The sequence below is a fragment of the Choloepus didactylus genome, chromosome 17, assembly GCF_015220235.1.
Source record: "Choloepus didactylus isolate mChoDid1 chromosome 17, mChoDid1.pri, whole genome shotgun sequence".
NCBI lineage: Eukaryota > Metazoa > Chordata > Mammalia > Pilosa > Megalonychidae > Choloepus > Choloepus didactylus.
This window is the reverse complement of record NC_051323.1, coordinates 48,351,643-48,372,446: the sequence shown is the minus strand read 5'-3', so window position 1 is coordinate 48,372,446 and position 20,804 is coordinate 48,351,643. Positions and strand designations below refer to the sequence as shown.

The 20,804-nt window shown below is 36.4% G+C and overlaps 1 protein-coding gene across 4 annotated transcripts in view; it reads left to right on the top strand.

Moving 5' to 3' along the window:
- The window catches only part of PLEKHH2 (pleckstrin homology, MyTH4 and FERM domain containing H2), a 156,681-nt gene that overhangs the window by 99,825 nt on the left and 36,052 nt on the right, over positions 1-20,804 (top strand). For all 4 annotated transcript variants that reach the window (XM_037807077.1, XM_037807076.1, XM_037807078.1 and 1 more), the window contains 5 exons: positions 5,119-5,199; positions 8,926-9,105; positions 12,182-12,290; positions 13,426-13,538; positions 18,875-19,054. In XM_037807077.1, the coding sequence (XP_037663005.1) occupies positions 5,119-5,199; positions 8,926-9,105; positions 12,182-12,290; positions 13,426-13,538; positions 18,875-19,054 (663 nt within the window). The remainder of the gene's footprint in view (positions 1-5,118; positions 5,200-8,925; positions 9,106-12,181; positions 12,291-13,425; positions 13,539-18,874; positions 19,055-20,804) is intronic.

The following is a 20,804-nucleotide window of genomic DNA, read 5'->3' as shown; positions in this document are numbered from 1 at the left end:
TATTTCTTTCGCAAAGACTGACCAGCCATACCAAAAGAAAGAGAAAGAACTCACCAATGCATTCAACAAAAAGATACACTATGTTTTTTCCAAAATATTATGTTAACATCAAAATGTTTTCTCAGTTACTAGTGGGTTCGAGAATTACCCAATATTGTACAAACACATTATATTTTCCAGTGGACATGGTGCTACTTTAAATCACATTCTTATTATAATTCAAAATAACTAATTTTTACTCTTGTTTCAAAAACCGCATAGCTCAAACCCTTAGAATTTAACATGAACCTGTGGCCAAGGGTTGGTATCTCTGGCAATTAGTTCCTTTGTTTTGTTTGCTTATTTTTGCTTTATCGGCATGGCATTGTCAGTTCCTGCTCTTATATTTCTGTTGTTCCCCAATTCCCATTTCACAGTTGCATTTTAAATGAGTATAAGTTGATCTGATTATCAGATGACTAAATCATTAAGATTTATAGGCAGGATGCTTATTAGGTTTCCTCCCTGCCATTTCTGAAGGTTTATCCACCCCCATATTTTCACTGCCAGAGCCTTATAAGAGAAAAACATCTGGTTTTTCTGAGTGACTCATTCAGAGCTTGTCTTCAGGTCACTATTGGAGACTGTAGAACCGCATTTAAATATTTTTAAGGGGAGAAGTTTTTTCAAGTTGTCCGATTAACATTATTATTAAGTACAGAAATATATAGGTAGATATTAAGAATTTGATTAATTTGATTCTGGATATTCTCATGATTTTTATTTTAATGCTTAGGAAAAACACTTCTATATAAAAATTCACTTATTTAAAAAACAGAAACTTACTGAGTATGCCAGGCAGTGGGCTGAAGGATATTACAATGAATAGGGCACTGTCTCATCCCCTCAGGGAGCCTCACAATCTATTTGGGAAATTCAGGGACATAAACATGTTTATGATATATGTCAAGTGCAATTATTTAGATGTATTTATAAAGTCACAGCAAAACCTAATTTAGGCTGTGGTATCTGGGACAACTCCAAGAATATTTGCCGGCCTTGAGTCTTCAAGGGTGGGTAGGAAGTTAGCTAGAATGGGAGTGAGCAGGGAATGTGCCCCAGGCTAGGAGAGAGCGTGAGGATCTCCAGGCAGTGCTGCCCACACTGGAGGGGCCCAGTCACAACCACAGAGAGCTTTTTTTGTCTTCTTAAGGAGTTTGGTCTTCATCCTGAAGGCCATGTGGAAACCTTCAGGTTCTGTAACAGGGACTTGAGCATATTCCTGTTAACAGATTACTCTGCTAACTGGAAGATAGATTTGTAGGGGCAAGCTGGAGTAAGCTTGGGAGAAGTGGTTCACACAAAGGGGATGAGACTCTGAGCTGGCCATAGGGAAAGAGAGGAGAGGATGAGTTTAAATGATGCTAGGAGGTGAAATCATCAGTTTGACCGTAGATTGAATTTGGGATTAGGAATTGGTGAGATAGAACACCTAGGTGGAAGGTGGTGCCAGATAAGAAAGAGCTCAGAAAAGAGGAGTGGTTTTAGAGGGATGATTAAAAGATTATTTTGGAATATTTAAATTTCAGAGTTTTTGAGGATATCTTAGTTAAGAAGTCTAGCAGACAGTGGGAACACCAGTCTGTGTACCAGAGGGGTGTAGCCCAGGGCTGAGTGACAAAAAATGGAGTGACAGCAACGGATTTTGGAAGAGAAGAGAGGAAGAACTGTGAGCTAAGGGTATAGAGAGGCAGTGTGGCAAAGAGGCTACGGCAAGGGATTTGGAGCCAGACTGCCTGGGCACAAGTTCTGGCTCTGCAACTTACTACGTGTGTGACATTGAAAAGTAAATTATAGGCTCTGTGCTTTGGTGTCTAATCTGTAAAATGGGGATAATAAAATTACCAATCTCACAGGGTGTTAGGAGGATTAAATGGATTATTTAAGCATGTCAAGTGCTTTAGAACAGTATCAGGTACATCATAAACACTCAATAAATACTAGCTATTATTATCGTAGGAGTTTCACCTAGATATTGAAGACAGCAAGACTGGTAACAGGTTTCGTGGTGGAGAGGAAGATTGTGTGGTGGGATGAAGAGACAGGAGAGGAGAGAAGACCTTGGGAGTTTGTGCAGTGATAAAATCTAGTTGGGAGATGTTATACTACCTGTCTTCAAAATTTCAAATGAAACTGATATAAAGTTAACTTTGTTATGGATGCAAGCTAAAAAAATTATTCCTTCTTTTATTTAGTTCTTCAAGGCCTTGAGCTTTAAATCTTCATGATTTCGTTTTATTGTGGTTTTTGGAATAAGTCAGTTTTAAGAAATCGTCTTGTACTTAGATTTACATATTAAAATAGTCTGTTTTTAAAATGCAGCTTTTACAGTGAATTGGTGGAGGTCCTCATTAATATGCAGTTCTCCAAAGGTACACATTGCTCTGTTTTAAAGATAAATCATTTTGTATATACAAAATAGCCAGATGCATTATACTCCAGTACTGTTGAGTCTCCTATCTGGAGTTTGTTTAAATGGAAAAAAAAGCTGTATAACACAAACTATTTAAAACTTTCAGACATTTTTGTCTGTAAATTTATGTTTCTAAATTTAATTAAACTGAAACATGTCTAACCAAATGAAACATTTTTTTATTTTTTCTCAGGCATTGTTCTAAATTCATCAAACTATTATGTGGTTGAGTTATTTGTTTGCTTAAACCATAGCTTTGAAAGCAGAAAGTTGGCTGTGTTTGTGGATGTAAATGAAAACACGTGTCTTACTTCTCCTTATTCATAGTTAGGAAAGAAGCATTTATTTAGTAACTACTATTAGCCTTTATGTACATATTCTCATTTGGTCGTCACAACAGCCCGATGAGGTGTACAATAATCCCAAGTTACCAATAAAGAAATGGAGAGTCTGAGTCACTTGCCTGAGGACATCCATCTAGTAAGTTGTAGAACTGGAATTTAAGCCTTGGTCCATTAAACCCTGCAAGTTTGAGAATTCAATTTACATTTTAATTCAGCCACTCACTCAATTCAGAAATCTCAAGTCTGCGGTTACAGGAAACAGGAGTTTCTTTCAGGGCACGCATAGAAACTTTCATGCCCTCTGTGCGGCACGAAAGCCGGAAATTTGAAGCCTTGTGCGCATTCTTTTCTTTAACCACTGTATCCAGCATATTTAGAAACAACCAGCCAACATCATACTTTTTTTAAACGCCCCAAACCTCTTTTATGGAATCCAATACAGTCACCCAGAGCCTTGCCTCTTGTAAGCATTTGAGTCGCAGTATCCAACGGTGATATTTTTTGTATCTCTGTTGCCACTTCCTTTCATGGATTATCAGTGCCATCTTGATCACTGGAAATAAAGTCATTAGTGCCTTCAAATCGAATCAGAGAAGCAATTCCCAAAACCCCAGAACAGCTCAGAAATCTCATCCTTAACATTGTATTTCTCAAGAGCCATTCCTGGGACCAAATCTGTATTAGTCAGAGTTCTCCAGGGAAACAGGACAGGATATGGATATGTGTGTGTGTGTGTGTGTGTGTGTGTGTGTGTGTGTATTATAGATATCCTGTGTCTATATGCATTTGTATACATTTACATATCTCTATACATATATTTACATATATGTAAATACTGTGAGATTTATTATAGGAATTGGCTCACACAACTGTGGGCATGGTTAAGCCAAACTCTGTAGGACAGGCCACAAACTGGGAACTCTGATGAAGGTTTCTGAAGTAGAGATGGAAATTCTTCCTTCTGACTGCTGAAATCATCACTTCTCCCTTTAAGGCCTTCAACTGTTTAGATCAGTCTTCTCTCATTGCTAAAGGTAATCTCCTTAGTTGATTGTACATGTAATCAGCCATAGATGTAATCAGTTTACTGATTATTTAAATCCTTGGAACACCCTTACAGTAACAATCAGATCAGTGCTTGCTTGACCAAACAAGCTGAACACTATAACCTAATCAAGGTGACACATGAACTTATCCATCACGCTTCTTAATATTTATCACCATGGGCAAGCATGACAACAGAATTGTGTTGTGCTGACCAATGTTTTGTTTTCCAATCTGGCCTCCCTAGATTGAAACCCACTGTAACTAAGTTAACTATTTGAGGAGAGGGTCCATCCCCAAATCAGAAGTTAGAAGGGCTAGGTCAGCAGGACTCCTGCCAGGTGGGTGTAATTATACAGCAAGCTCAATCAGGTACACCTTATTCCAGATCTGAGATGTCAGGGCTTTTTCTAAACCTCACCCACTGGTGGGAATGGCATTCTCTGTGTTTTTCTTGGCTTAATTGAAGATGTTCTTAGGCCTGTTGAGTAAAGATCTCTGATGCCTATTCTGGGTAGGTCTGGAGCAGGGAGGATCACAGCAAGGATCTTCATAAAGCTGTCAAATGAAAAACCTATAAAAATAAAAAAGCTGATAAAATGTCTTCCACAAAAATGTATATCTTGGTGAAGGTATAGAGATAGCATATTGCTGGTTTAATTGCCTGTCTTCCTCACAAGGTTGTGAGCATCTTGAGGAAGGAAACTACATTTTGTTCACTTCTGTTGCCCCAGAACCTACTCCAGTCCTGACTATGCAACATCAAGAGCTGGGTTCAAATCCTGTCCCAATCATTTGGCTAACATAGTGTTTGTAATATAGGAGGTACTCAATAGATACTAATATCTTTTAGTATTATTTTATTATTTGGTATTATTACTTCTGGAGATGACATCTGATGTTTTGAATAAATGAATGTTCTAATTTTTAACGCCAGGATGTTAACCCAGAGAGCCACAGGTTTATTTGATATCTGTGAAATATAAAAACTATGAAATATACTTTTGAAACTGATACCTTGTTTCGTCCATCTTTGAATCATCAGTCCTAGGCATAGTACTTGACACATAGTAAATGTTTGTTAAATGTTGAATGGTAAGCACCAAAGCAAAACATGCCATTCTGCTGTAACAGGTAAACCTTTAACAGCATTTGGACGAATCTAGTTGGAATATCAATTATACCTGGAACAAACTGGATACCTGTAGTGTATAAATTATGTTTTAATGTGTTCAGAGTTCTGAACTGCAATTGTAATTCTTTGAAATATGATTTCAGGTAAAACATGGCTACTCCAAGAGAGTCTGGTGTTTACTTGTAGGAAAAACATTATATTATTTTCGTAGTCAAGAAGATAAGGTATGTATGTGTTTTAATATGCTAATTAGAGGAATTTCTTATTTGTTATGGCTTAAAATTTTCCCTTTCACTCTTCTGTTCTCGGTAAAACTTTAGAGTTTTTAATAAGGTTGAAATTTTATCTTATAGTTATTGAGGCAATCACATACCTATTCACCTACAAGGTTCTTTATTCTCAATCATGAGCCTTATTAGCAGCCTTTAATTAGTATATCTTCTGAGACCTAGAAAAGAAACGCTTTCTTCAATCCACCCTCAACATCAATTTCTCATATTTTCCCAGGTTCTGAAAAACTACATAAGGTTGGAAGGAAAGAACAGAAGGTTAGGAAAGAAGAACTGGGGAGGAACAAGATCTAGTCCTGTCCCAGGCCCTCAGATTCCTACTCGCCACTTATCCATCCATCCACTTGCCTATTTATATCCTGTTTATTCATTTTTTGAAAAAACTAATCTCCTCCCCAAATGAACTTGAGTTTTCTTCACTTGTAGAATAAAAAGATGGGATATCTCCAAAGATGAAATATATGCCTACTTACCATTATGGGTACTCTGTGTCACCTTTGCATTACTGAAACTATAAAAATTGAGCCAACATGGTCCAAGAATACTACATTTAAAAAAAAATGATGTCAGCTCCACAGAATAGAAGCCTATGACTGGATACAGTATTAATGAGGCTAAACTTCCTAGTTCAGACAACACATGGGTCAGTTAGTATTTCTCTGTTCTGTTTTCACAGACTGCACTCTCAATCTGACTAGCTGTGTTTAAAATGCATGCCACAATTCTCAATATTGCTGAGCAATGGGAAGTAACAGATTGCAGGCATTAAAAACAATACCTCTGAAGGAATTTTAGTAACATGGGAAAATGCTCATGTAAAAATTCTAAAGGAAGGACGTTTATGTAACACAGCTAACATCATTCTTGATGGTGAAAAACTGAAAGCTTTCCCCCTAAGATCAGGAAAACAAGACCAGGATGCTTGTTTTGACCATTGCTAGTCAACATTATAGAGGAAATACTAACTAGAGTATTTAAGGAAGAAAAAATAATAAAAGGCATTCAAATTGGGAAAGAAGAAGTAAAACTATTTACATATGACATGATTCTGTATAAATAGACAATCCCATCGCATCAATACACACCCAAAAAACCTGTTAGAGATTATAAACAAATTCACCAAAGTGGCAGGGTACAAGATCAACACACAATTATTCTATACACCAGCAATGAACAATCCAAAAAGGAATTTTAAAAAACGATTCCATTTACAATAGCATCCAAAAGAATAAAAAATGACTTTAGCATTATATTTATATAATCAGGATAAAATTGCCATGTGTTATCATAGTAGTATTAGCTTTCTTTCTCCCATTTTCTTTTAAGCTTGTTTTTAATTTATCAATGTGACTTTTCTGGCCTATTATTTTGCCTTTTTACTACCTTTCTTTTTCTGAATGTACAGATAAGTTAATTTTGCATTTTTCCTTCAGAAGTAAATTTTCTTCATTTGGTGCCTGGATGGTGCTTTGCACATATTATGTACTCAGTTAATAATTGTTATTAATGTAATGGGAAAATTTATTGTTTTAGTTTGCTAATGCTGCAGAATGCAAAACACCAGAGATGGATAGGCTTTTATAAAATGGGGGTTTATTTCACTACACAGTTACAGTCTTAAGGCCACAAAACGTCCAAGGTAACACATCAGCAATCGGGTACCTTCACTGGAGGATGGCCAATGGCGTCCGGAAAACCTCTGTTAGCTGGGAAGGCATGTGGCTGGCGTCTGCTCCAAAGTTCTGGTTTCAAAATGGCTTTCTCCCAGGACGTTCCTCTCTAGCAAGCTTGCTCTTCTTCAAAACGTCACTCACAGCTGCACTGTGTTCAGTCTCTTTGAGTCAGCATGTTTATATGGCTCCCCTGATCAAGGCCCGCCCTGAATGGGCAGGGCCACACCTCCATGGGACTATCCCACCAGAGTCACCACCCACAGCTGGGTGGGGCACATTCCAAGCAAATCTAATCAGCACCAAAAGTCTGTCCCACAAGACTACATCAATGATAATGGCATTTGGGGGACACAATACATTCAAACCGGCACATTTATGTTTCTCATAAAAGACAAATATTTGACTCAATGAATTAGTTTTTCATTATTATTCAGCTATTAGGCAGATAACATTGCATTTTGATAGGATATCAAGGTGAGACCTCACTGAGAAGTTGTTTTAATTAGGGTCTGATGGAAGTAAAGGAGCACCCATGTAGATATTTGGGGCAAGAGCGTTTCAAGGAGAGGGAACAGTGAGTAGAAAGGCCCTGAGACAGGAGCATGCCTGTTGTGTTTGAGGAATAGTGAGGAGGCCAGTGTCTGTAAAGAAGAGAATAATAGGAGACAACATCAGCAATGTTACAGGGGCCAAATCTTCTGGGGCCCAATAGGTCATAATAAGGGCTTTGGCTTTTACTGCAGGTAGGATAAGAAGCCCACAGTTAGGAGGCTTTTACAGTACTCCAGGTGGGAGATGATTGTGACCTGCAGGCAGCAAGGGAGGTGTGCGAAGTGGTCAGATTCTGGATATATTCTTTAAGGTCTTGCTGACTGATCAGGTAGGGATATCAGAGAAAGAAAAGGATCAATGACGATACCACGGTTTTTGGCCTAAACACCTAGAAATTCAAAGTTGCCATCAACTGAGATGGGGAAGACTTGGCAGAGCAGGTTGTGGGACAGGAAGTTAGGGCTCAGTTTTAAATAAGTTTGAGACGCTATAAAACATCTAAAAAGAGATAGCGAGTCTGGAATTCAGGGACCGGTCCATTTTGGAAACAGAAATTTGAGAGTAACCAACATATGCTGGCCTTAAAGCCATGAGGTAGATGAGCTCTCCCAGGGAGTGAGTTTATGAAAAAAGAGTTCAAGTACTGAGTCCTGGGACTGAGCATGAAAATGTGTGATGGTAAATGTCCTTGGAGTTAGAATGAACTTTTCAGCACTGCAAAACCTGGCCAAATATTTTAGAAGCTGTAAGTCTGAAGCAGACCATGTATTTCCATGAAATAATTGTACTTAATTAAAGCAAAAGTTTTTAAACGAATATGCTAAACAGTCAACACAGTAGTTATATTTTCTTATGTCAATAAAAGGGTGGGTAAAATTTAATATAAATCAGCTTTAGGGCGTTTACTTATCCTTAAATTCAGATGGATCTATTGTGTTGTTTTGTGATACATATGCTAATAAATAGCCTCCCAAAACTTCTTATTTATGGAGGTCTGGGTGGTTGTAAATCACATCTCTTTGCACCAGCTGTTTACCTTGTTACTTTTTATATGGACAGTATTGACATTGTGTCTGTACCTGTCTTTTTGATCCAGTAGCTTAATCATTTCATGGGTCAATTTGTTGAACAAAACAAAGTCAAATGAATAATTTTAATCCAAATGAATAATACATAGCACTGTACAGAAATAGCTTTTTTGCTTTTTCCTCAAAAGTTAAATGTTTAGTATTCAAATTGTTCTTTTATATATAGTTGACCTTTTGGTTGGTGGTACTACTTTTGTAATAATGTGGATAATCAAATTGCCTTTAGACCTTCATTAATTTTTAAAAAAAGGTATGCTTTATAAAGCCACGAATGAAAAGGACTGAAAAATTTTAATAGGAAAAGATTTAGAAAGTGCCTTCCTCACAATTACTAACATTTACTTTAGTTTCCTTTAGGTCGGATCAAACTCTGGGAAGCTAAAGTTGAAGAAGTTGATAGATCCTGTGATTCAGATGAAGATTATGAGGCCAGTGGGCGGAGTCTGTTATCCACACATTACACCATCGTCATCCACCCCAAAGAACAAGGGCCAACTTACCTTCTGATTGGATCCAAGCATGAAAAGGTATTGAAGGACTTTGGAATGGCTTAGACTAATAGTATTCAAGTATTAGAAATAATTTTCAAATCCATTTTATGGGAATGAGGAAGAGAACTTTGTGAAAGACTTTTAGCTCTATTTTACATCCCTGATAATGAGCCTTGTCCAAATACGTCATTTTTCAGTCCAATTGATAAAAGTGGTCTCAAGGCTGAAATTAGTACATGAAGGTAGAGGACCAAGAGACTGTATATCAAAAATGTGGATTTCTCAAACTTTAGATGCTTGGTGAATCTAAAGCCTCCACCTTATTTCCTTGACTCAGTTTCAATAAAATTTTAGTTTAGATGCAACTGAAATGAATTATTATATATATTTAATGAATGTGTAGCCTTGTATCATTTAGAAGGCATCACAGATTAATGGGAAAGTAATGGATTCAATACATGTATTGAGTAAATTGGCCATTTGGAAAAACAGTAGCTTAGCTTTTCATCTCACACAATACAGTAAAATAATTTCCAAATGAATTTAAACACTTTTAAAAGAGTTAAATTGTTCTTTTTAAAAAAACCTAGAGGAAAATTAATGTGAACATTTATTTGCTCTCTGTACTTTTTCAGAAAAAAAAAGGAAATGTAAGAAATTACAGTGGAAATGGTTGATAAATTTGACTATAACAAATTGAAATACCTCTTTACATTAAAATCATAAACATAATGAAAAGGATAATTCAAAGCTAAATATTTGATGAATGGTACCACATCTTTTACATATAAACAACTCTTTATATATTACTGTTGATATTAATCATAGTGTTTGAGCACATGTATCAGGCAAGTGCAAAGTGCCATATATACAATATCTAATATACATATTATATTGTACATATATACAATATCTCTCTTTCATCCTTACAATAAACTGTCTGAGGGACGTGGACTTATGCCTAACATTTACGATGAAAAACGGAGGCACCAAAGGGTAAGGTAACCTTCCTGTATCACACATCTAGCAAGAGGCACAGTTAATATTTGAACCCATATCTCTGACTCCAAAGTTTATGTTCCTGAACACTTGCTTCTGCTGCCTCCCAGTTGATTTCAAAGTACTGTTTCCAACAGAAAAATGGGAAGAGAACCTGATTAACAACTTACTGAAAAGAAAAATTTGCAAATGGTTAATTAATGTTTAGACTCATTCGTAATCAAAGAAATGCAAATTTTTTTATCTTCATTTTATTGAGATAGATTCACATACCATGCAGTCATACAAAACAAATCGTACATTCGATTGTTCACAGTACCATTACATAGTTGTACATTCATCACCTAAATCAATCCCTGACACCTTCATTAGCACACACACAAAAATAACAAGAATAATAGTTAAAGTGAAAAAGAGCAATTGAAGTACAAAAGAACACTGGGTACCTTTGTCTGTTTGTTTGTTTGTTTCCTTCCCCTATTTGTCTACTCATCCATCCATAAACTAGACCAAGGGGAGTGTGGTCCTTATGGCTTTCCCAATCCCATTGTCACCCCTCATAAGCTTCATTTTCATACAATTGTCTTCGAGATTCATGGGTTCTGGGTTGTAGTTTGATAGTTTCAGGTATCCACCACCAGCTACCCCAATTCTTTAGAACCTAAAAAGGGTTGTCTAAAGTGTGCGTAAGAGTGCCCACCAGAGTGACCTCTCGGCTCCTTTTGGAATCTCTCTGCCACTGAAGCTTATTTCATTTCCTTTCACATCCCCCTTTTGGTCAAGAAGATGTTCTCCATCCCATGATTCCAGGTCTACATTCCTCCCCGGGAGTCATATTCCACGTTGCCAGGGAGATTCACTCCCCTGGGTGTCTGATCCCACGTAGTGGGGAGGGCAGTGATTTCACCTTTCAAGTTGGCTTAGCTAGAGAGAGAGGGCCACATCTGAGCAACAAAGAGGCATTCGGGAGGAGGCTCTTAGGCACAATTATAGGGAGGCCTAGCCTCTCCTTTTTTTAAAATGATGAAGCTTTTGTTGTCTTTCAAATTATCAAAGATTTAAAAAATTATAATGTTAGTGAGGATGCAATGAGGGAAACACTTTCATACATCACTAGTGGATATATAAATTGGTATAAACTCTCTGGAAAGTAATTTGGAAGTATGTTTGAAAATTTCCTAGAAATGTTCATGTCCTAGTAATGACTCAAAAAATCTACTTCAAAGAATGTTTACTAGGAAAATAATCATAAATATAGTCAAAGATTTATGTAAAAATTTGTTGGGCACAATATTCTTGTAAAATTTATTTTTATTTCTGAAATATTTCAAACAGAAAATATAACAAGTACCCAGGTACACACCTTGTTTACAGATATTGGCTTTCACAGTATTTTTTTATGAGTGAGAAATTAGTAACCATCTAAATGTTCAGTAACAGTAAATTGGTTAAATAAATATGGTATGTCAATATAATAGAATATCCTATAACCATTAAAACTTGTTTATAAAGAATTTCTAACAACAAGGGAGAGTGCTTATAATATAAGAAGTAAAATTCAGAAAGCATACTGATCTATTTTTAGTATAATCTCAACTATGTAAAAAATGTAATCTACACATATATTTTCATAGAGGAAAAGGACCAGAAGGAAATATATCAGTATTTATCTTTGGGAAGTGAGAAAAATTATTTGTGTATTATTTTCTTCTTTAAACTTTCTGGATTTCCTGAGTATTCTGTGTATATTACTTTGGGGGTCAGATTTTAAATTTGATAGAATTTATTGTATTTCTTAAAAGGATATTAACTGGTGGTATTTTTTGTAGTCTCGTAGCATCATATTACTCTCCTTAATTTTGTCATGCTTCTCTAAGAAACATCGGTAGGAAATAATAATACTGAAAATGGAAATATGGTAAAATGAGAACAATTAAAGTAAACCTGCCTCAGAACTACTTGATTAAGTAGCTTTTAGTTATTATTTAAAAATTAAAATGAGTGGGGCTTTTTGTCTCAAAGTTTTGTACTATTTATGCAAATTAGTTTTTTTCCTTAAGTGATCAAAACTATATTTTGGTTAACATTTTTATTCATATGTTTTGATTTTAAGGACACTTGGCTTTATCATCTGACTGTTGCAGCTGGAAGTAACAACATAAATGTTGGATCAGAATTTGAACAACTCGTTTGCAAATTGCTAAATATAGAAGGGGAGCCTAGTAAGTTCATAGCATATGAGGCTTTTGTGGTTTATGAAACTGACCCCAACCACCTTAGCTTAATGGAGTTTTCCCTTTGTGGGTTCCTGTTTCCCTGCAATGTGCTTACCTTTTCCTCCACTTTACTTGTGATGGGCCAGAGTTCTCACTGTGGTTCTTAGATTACAGGGACTCATTCCCCCAAAATTGTGTCCTGTTACACCTCCCTGCCTTGGCTCGCATCGTTGCTCCCTTTACCTGGAATGAATGCCCGCTTTCCTTTGAAGTCCCACTGAGCAGATGAAATCCTCCTTAGCCTCAGGAATCCCCCACCCCTGCCCAGCTTAGCATCTGGATCATAAACGGTACTTAATAGATGTTAAAAGTATGCCCCAACATACTTTATTATTTAACTCTTTAATAGCCTTTGTGGCTTTGCATTGGAATTATTTTTTATGGCTGAGTTTTCCCCATTGAGGGTGCAGATTCTACCCCTAAGCTTTGTAATAACAGAGGTCACATTTTATTTTCAGTGTCTAGCATAGGGACTTAATAAATGTTAATATTAGGAATGACTTCAACTTCCTCTTTATCTTTATATCTCCTCCTACTTTGGCTTCTCCTCTCTAGATCTTCCCCAGCTCCTCCTTATCTCCCTACATAGGTCAGCAATCTTTAATACATTTAAGCAATATAATAGTGCCCTGGTAGACTTGTTCAGCCTAGTAAATTAGGACTAAACCCTTCTAGGTTTAATTTACCCAAAACAGAAACAAGAAAATCCCAAGGACCTGGAAACCAAAGAAATCCTGCCTCAAAGCTATACACTTTATGAGGGCACAGACTGTGTCTGTTTTTGTTCACGACTTTATACCCAGCTCCTTGTACGATATCTGGCATAGAATTGCATTCAATTAGCCTTTGTTATTCAAGGACCTTCAATAGCCTATTAGATTTGATACATAAAAGGAAAAGTTTGGGGGTTGGTTTTTTTTTTAGTCCAAAAAAGAAAATGTTGCCAAAGATTTTTCCTGACATCCGTGACTTAAAGTTGTGGGCCAGCCCTGAATGAGCTAATTTCTAAAGTGGTACTTTAATGGGAGGCCAAAATAAGCAATTATTTCTATTTTCTGTTCCTATTTTATTCTATATTTAGCTTCTCAGATATGGAGACACCCTACTCTGTGTCACAACAAAGAAGGAATTATTTCGCCTCTGACAACACTGCCTTCTGAAGCTCTGCAGACAGAAGCTATTAAATTATTTAAGGTAAAATTTCATATGGAATTGTATATTGTTAAATAATTTCATTTGGAAAAAATAATAATTTGAGTTATAAAGTTTCACTCCAAGTACATTCAAAAGGTGATTATTATTATTAAGACAGTCTACTGAAGTAAAACCTAAACAGGGGCATTTGCCATACTTTTATAAGAGGAGATCATTTCAGTGCTGTTTTAACTGTTCCAAAGCATAGACAAAAAGAAAAATATCAAATTCTGTGTTTTTCCTTTTATTTTCTCTTTTGGAAAATTTCAAACATATTTAAGAGTAGAAAGAATATTATAATGAAGCCCAAACAGTGTACCCTTCACCCAGCTCCACAGTCCTCAACACATGGCCAATTATATTTTATTTCTCCCACCCCCGCTGTGCCCCCATGTTGGAGTATTTTGAAGCAATACTCAATCATCCTAGCACCAGATTCTCTTTATGAAGGGAGTAAAACTTTGATACCAAACCCCAGCAAATATTGTGCAAAACAGATAAGAACTTCATGAAAAAAACAATAAAATATTAGCAGACAGAATCCAGCAGCATACTAAAAGAATGTTAATCATGGCTAAAAGGAATTTATTCTAGGAAATCAAGGATGACTTAATATTAGAAAATCTATTACTACTATTTATTATATTAATAGATCCAAGAAATTATATACTCATCTTCATAGATGTTGAAAAGGCATTTGACAAATTCAACATTCATAAAATAGCAGTAGATACGTAACTTCCTAAACATGATAAACTATTTTTGTCTTAGCTAAGAGCAAGCATCATGCTTTTGGGGAAATGCTAGAAACATTCGCACTGCAACAAGGAACAAGGCAAGGATACCCACCTTCATACTACTTTTTTTAAACTTTTTTATTGAAGTATAATTTACATACTGTTTATCCCCATTATTACTTAACATTGTATTAATTATAAATGCAATTAGACAATAAAATTAATTAGAGGTATACAAGTTGAAAAGTAAAATATAAAGCATCACTATTTACAGATGATTTTATGGTTAACTGGAAAACCCAAAAGACCCATCTAGGAAACTACTACAAACAAAAAGAGAATTCAGCAAGATACTGGGATACAAAATTAGAAAGCAGGAACTAAAAGTTTTTATATATACAAACAACAAACAGTTAATAGATAAAAGGAAGAATTTCTGCTTTTGGCTGTGATGAAAATAATAGGGACTGGATAGCCCTCCCACCTAAAAAATAACAACAACGAAAAAGAGAAAGAATATGTGAACCAATGGTTTTCAGACACTGCACAGCAGACAGTGCACACAGTAATCCTAAGGGAAACAAATGAAAGCTGCAGTTTACTGCCTGGAGAGAGCATCAGGACTGTGGTGCAGGGAGGGGATCTAGGCAAAGCCTGGCCGTATTCCTGTGTTGCAGAGGCAGAGTTCAGAATTTGAGGAAGTCAAGGTAGTTAGAATTCACCAGGCAGAGACACCTTGAAAGAATCAAACTGTCTCCACAAAATTTAACTGTATCTCAGATCAAAGGTAAAACATATTTAAAGACTATGAAAAAAAATCAGTAAAATGTAAAATTCACAATGTCTGGCATCCAATTAAAAGATCGGTAGGCATTCAGAGTGTATTATGCAGGGTTTTCCAGGGAAACAGAAACAACAGCATAGATACCTGTATCGACATCGATACATACGTATATGAATATTAGATAAGTATTGTGAGATTTATTATAGGAATTAGCTCACAAAACTGTGGGAATTGGCTAGTCCTAATTCCTTAGGGCAACTTGTAACAGCTGGGAGCTCTTTTTGATGCATTTCCCAGAAGCTGGCTGACTGAACTAGAGATGGAAATCCTTCCTTTGATTCATCCCTTCTCTGTCCCTTTCAGTCCAGGCTGGCAGTGGTTCTGCTCATACAAATTTCTCAAAACTCTTGCGGCTTTGCGTGCAGTTCACCTGGGTCCAAACCATCAGGCAACGGAACTTCCCACAGATCTTTACTGTGTAACTGCATTTCCAATCCTGACTTACACTGAAATGGCTGACTGGATCCATGTTCAGTTAAACCCTTATGTAGTGTCCTTTTCTCTGGGGACTTGCTTTCTGGAAGTTCAGGGAGGTCCCTGATTGAGCTGCTTCTGGCCCTAGACACAGAGCACACTACCTGGATAGGCTCAGAATTTTCCAAACTATCATTTTTTGGTTTCTTTGTGCCCAGGAGTTCAATTCTCAACTTAACCCTTTTCTCTCTCATTTCACTGTAAGCTACAAGGAGAAACCAGGCTGCACCTTCCACTCTTAGATTGGGAATCTCCTCAGCTAAATATCAAAGTTCATCACTTTCAAGTTCTGCCTTCCATCCAATATCAGAATTCAATTTCGCCAAGTTCTCTGCCACTTTAAAATAAGAATCACCTTTCCTCCAGTTTCTAATAACACATTCATCGTTTCCTTTTGAGGCCTTATCAGAAGTACCTTTAGCATCCATATTTCTACTAACAGTCTCTTCAAAGCAATCTAAGATTTTCTGTCAAGCACCTCACAGTTCTTGTAGCCTCTACCCATTACCCATTTCCAAAGCCATTTCCACATTTTTTGGTATTTGCAATAGCAGTGCCCCACTCTCTGGTACCAAAAGCTGTTTTGGTTTCTCATTACTAGAATACATACCATGCAGTATGTTAAGGTTGGCTTAAACAATAGGAATTTATTGGCCCATGGTTTTGAGGCTAGGAGAAGTCCACAATCAAGGCATCATCAAGGTGATGCTTTCTCCCAGAAGACGGCATTCTGGGGCTGCCAGTGATTCTTGGTCCTTGACATTTCTGTCATATGGTAATGCACATGGTGGCCTCTCCTGGCCTCTCTCTTCTTTTCTGGTTCCTACGGATGTTCAGCTTCTGGCTGTTCCCTCTGGCCTTCTCTGTCTCTGTGACCTTCCCTATGAGGCCTTCAGTGATAGGATTAAGACCCATCTGAACTCAGCTGGACCACATCGTAACTGAAGTAATCTTTTCACAATGTCCCATTTACAAGAGTTCACACCCACAAGAATGGATCAAGTCTGAGGGCATGGTTTTCTAGGGTATATAGCTCCAAATCACCACACAGGGAATCATGAAAATATGTATATTGAGAAAAGTAAATCATAGAAACAGATCTAGAAATGATACAGGCAATAGTAAACAAGGATATCTCCATGTGTTAGTTTTCTATTGCTGCATTAAAAAATTACTCCCAAACGTACTGACTTAAAAAACAAACATTTATCATCTCACACAGCTGAGGGTCAGGAATCTGGGAGTTACTTAGGTTGGCAGTTCTCACTTGGAGTCCCATGAGAGTAAAGTCAAGTTGTCAATTGTGGCTACAGTCATCTGAAGACCTTACTAGGGCTGGAGGATTCCAAGCTCTCTTAGTGGTTTTCCAAGCTCTCTTAGAGGTTTTCCAAGCTCTCTCAGTTCCTCACTACCTGGTCCTCTCCATAAGACTGCTCAAGACCTGGCAGGGACCTTCCCTCAGAGCAAGAGCTCTAAGAGGGAAAGACAGCACATGGCCAAGACAGAAACCACATTGTTGTTAAAAATCTAATCTCAGAAGTGATATGCCATCATTTCTGCCATACGTTATTGGTCATACAGAGCAACCTGAGTACAATATGGGTAGGGCTTATCCAAGGGTCTGAATAGCAGGAGGTGAGGACTGTGGGGGCCGTCTTGGAGACCGGCTACCAACTCCATATGCTCAAGAAGGTAGAGGAAGGAATGAACATACTAAGGAGGGTAAGAGAAGATATAAAAAGACCCAAGTTGAACTTCTACAGTGGCTAAAATGAAAACTAACTTGATGAGATTAACAGAAGATTGGACATTGTAGAAAGAAAGGTTAGTGAATTTAGAAACAGCAATACAAATTATCCAAAATGAAACAGAGCAAAAAGAGACTGAAATAAATTGAACAGAGTTAAGTGAACTGTGGGACAGCTTTAAGTGGCCAAATTTTGTGCAATTGAAGTCACAGAAAAAGGGGAGACAACAGAAAATACATTCACAGAAATATGATGTAAATATTTACAAATTTAATGAAAACTAAAACCCTTGAATCTAAGAAATTCAGTGAACCCTAAGCAGAAGAAAAACAAAGAAAACTACTCTAAGTCACGCTATAACCAGATTGCTTAAGACTGCAATTTAAGATTGCTTAAGTTTTTAAAGGGAAAATTTTAAAGCAGCCAGAGGGGTGAGGGTGGGGGAGAATAACAAAACATATGGAGGAACAAAGAGAAGAATGACAGAAGATATCGCGTAGGAAACGGTGCAAGGCAGAAGCCTATGGAGTAACGTCTTTCAAGAACTGAAAGAAGAAAAATCTCTCAACCTAGAATTGTATATCCAATGAAAATATCTTTCAAAAACAAAGATGAAATAAAGAGTTTCATACCTACAAAAATGGAAAGAATTAATCATCAGTAGACCAGCTCTAGAAGAAATGTTTAAGGGTGCTCTTTAGGCAGAAAAAAAGGATGCCAGGTGGAAACCTGGATCTTTGCAAAAGAATGAAGATCAGCTATCTTCATTATCCATGGTAAACATGTGGGTAGAAATGTGAGTTTTTCTTATTATTTAAATGTCTCTAAAGGAAAATTATTTAAAGCAATAATAAGAAACTGTGTTGTGGGGTTTTAATATATGCAGAAATAAAACATACGACAACAATAGCTAAAGAGCTGAGAGAGGGAGAACGAAAGTGTACCATTGTATGGTTCTTATATTAAATAAAGTGTTGTAACATTACTTAGTGATAGACATTTTAAAGATTGAAATGTATAAAAAGGTATAATAACTAATAAGCCAATAAAGGGTATGAAATGGAACCATAAAAAATACTCAAGTGATACAAAAGAAGGCAGAAAAAGAGGAAAAGGGGAAATAAGAATAGAGGGGGCACATATAAAATAAATGGCAAGGGAGTAGATTTATGCCCTACCATATTAATAATCACATTAGCTGTAAATTATCTAAACACCCCAGCTAAAAGGCAGAAATTGTCAGATGTATTTTGAAGCCCTTTTGCTAGGTATATAAATGTTTAGAATTGTTATGTCCTCTGGATGAACTAACCTCTTTATCATTATAAAATGACTCTCTTTGTTCTCGGTAAAATTCCTTTCTCTGAAGTCTACTTTGCCTGATGTTAATGTAGCCACTCTAGGTTTCTTTTGATTAATGTTTTCATAATATATCTTTTTTCATCCTTTTAAACAAAACTGCTAAGAAGCAAAGAGAATAAGTCTAATCATTTCTTACCTTGAATATATCATTTTTTTTTTTGTCTAATTCAGACCTGCCAGCTTTTTATAAATGCAGCAGTTGACTCCCCTGCAATTGATTACCACATATCTCTAGCCCAGAGTGCCTTGCAGATATGTCTGACACATCCTGAGCTGCAGAATGAAATTTTCTGTCAGCTCATTAAACAGACAAGACGAAGACAGCCACAGAATCAGCCAGGACCATTGCAGGTTTGTAATGATACATATACATGCAATGTTAAGTGATGATTTTCTTCTTGATTGTAAGAATGATACACATTTAATATAGACATTTTTAAAATACAAAAAAAGTGAGAAGGAAAAATAGCTGTTAATACTTTGATGAATATCTGTTCAGTTTATTTATATCTTTACATATTTACATATAAAAGTGTACGTGTGTATATATGTACACACAGGTTTTCATATTACAATGTTATGTTACTTTTTCTGAACTCTAGAACATAGCATTTCCTCTGTACCCTTAAACATTCTTCAAAACATTAATGGGCACATTCATGTCAATTATTAAACATTTAGGTTTTTCTAATAATTTTTCCTATAATAATTAACTCTGCAGTGGACATCTTTTAACCTAAATCTTTGTGTACAGGGACAGTTAATTCCTTCAAATCCATTTTTAGAATTTCCCTGTATCTTTAACAATATTCAGTGTAATTCTTCTTTTAAATTCTTTCCATGTTAAAAAAGTAGTATTTCACGGTTGATTCATGATTTTATTTCTTTGCAGTTAAATATACTTTTCACATGTATTTTGGTCGTTTGTGTTTGTTTACTCTAATGAATTCCTGTTTATTCCTTTGCTTTGTTGACTCCCTTGTTAACCACAGGATAAAACAGAAATTCCTTACGTTAGTATACAGGTCCCTCAGCTTTAGATGCATGTTTTGTGGGAATTGAAGCTTCAACAATTTGGCGAACTCTCTTAAAGAAAGTTCCTTACTTTTGAAATTAAAAAAAAAAAAAAATGCCTACAACCATATAAATACAATTGATGGGGCCCTCCTCCAGGCCTTGGGGGCGGCAGGGGGAGGGGGGGCTGACGCTTAAGCTTCGTTTGCATCAGGGCCCTTCTTGGTCTGGCTCCAGTGGCCTCTTCTTTCTCCACTCCATGTATGCCTCCTGCTTCCAGCACGCAGTGAGTAAACCCTCCCCGTTCTTCAAGCATGCCCTGCCTTTGCCTTATCCTCAGCCTTGCACCTGTTATTCCTGTTACCTGGACTCCCCTTTTTTCTTCCCACCTGTAGACTTTATGGTCTAACCCAAGCAGCATCTCTCCTAGGATCTGTCCCTGCCCCTCCATAGCATTTAGTCATTCCCTCCATTGTTAAACTTAAATAAAAATGATCTCATGGTATTAACCCTGTTGTATTGTAATTACTATTTAAATATATAATGTCTCCCACTAGACACTTAGCTCCTCAAGGGCAGGGACAGTGCCTTCTCCCCCTTCCTTTTTTATAAAACATTTTTAAAGTTTCTGAAGTTATACTTGCATAATGAAAATAGTTAAAAGAGAATACAAGGATAGAGCAAAGGGAGAATAAAAATCACATATATCCTATTACCTAAGGATAACCTCTGCTAATATTTTTATATTTTCTCTTTATTTATGTATGTATATATGTATTTATGTGTAGGTAAGTGAGGCTTTTTTTTAGTTATATGATTTTTTTTTACTATTTTATTATCTGTCTTTCTCAAAGCTGTTGTTATATTTCCATTAATTAATAAATACATTAATGAACAAAAAAGGAACAATGTTGCTAATCTTTGAGTGTGATGTCAAAGAGGACTACCATGTATACATGTTCTTTGGTACTTTAATCAATGTATATGACTGAGTGGATCATGGATTTGATCCAGTGTGGATTTTTGTGTTTCTATGTGTCTTAAATGCTCTAAACAGATAATGTATATGCGGGTTAAGAGAGATTGT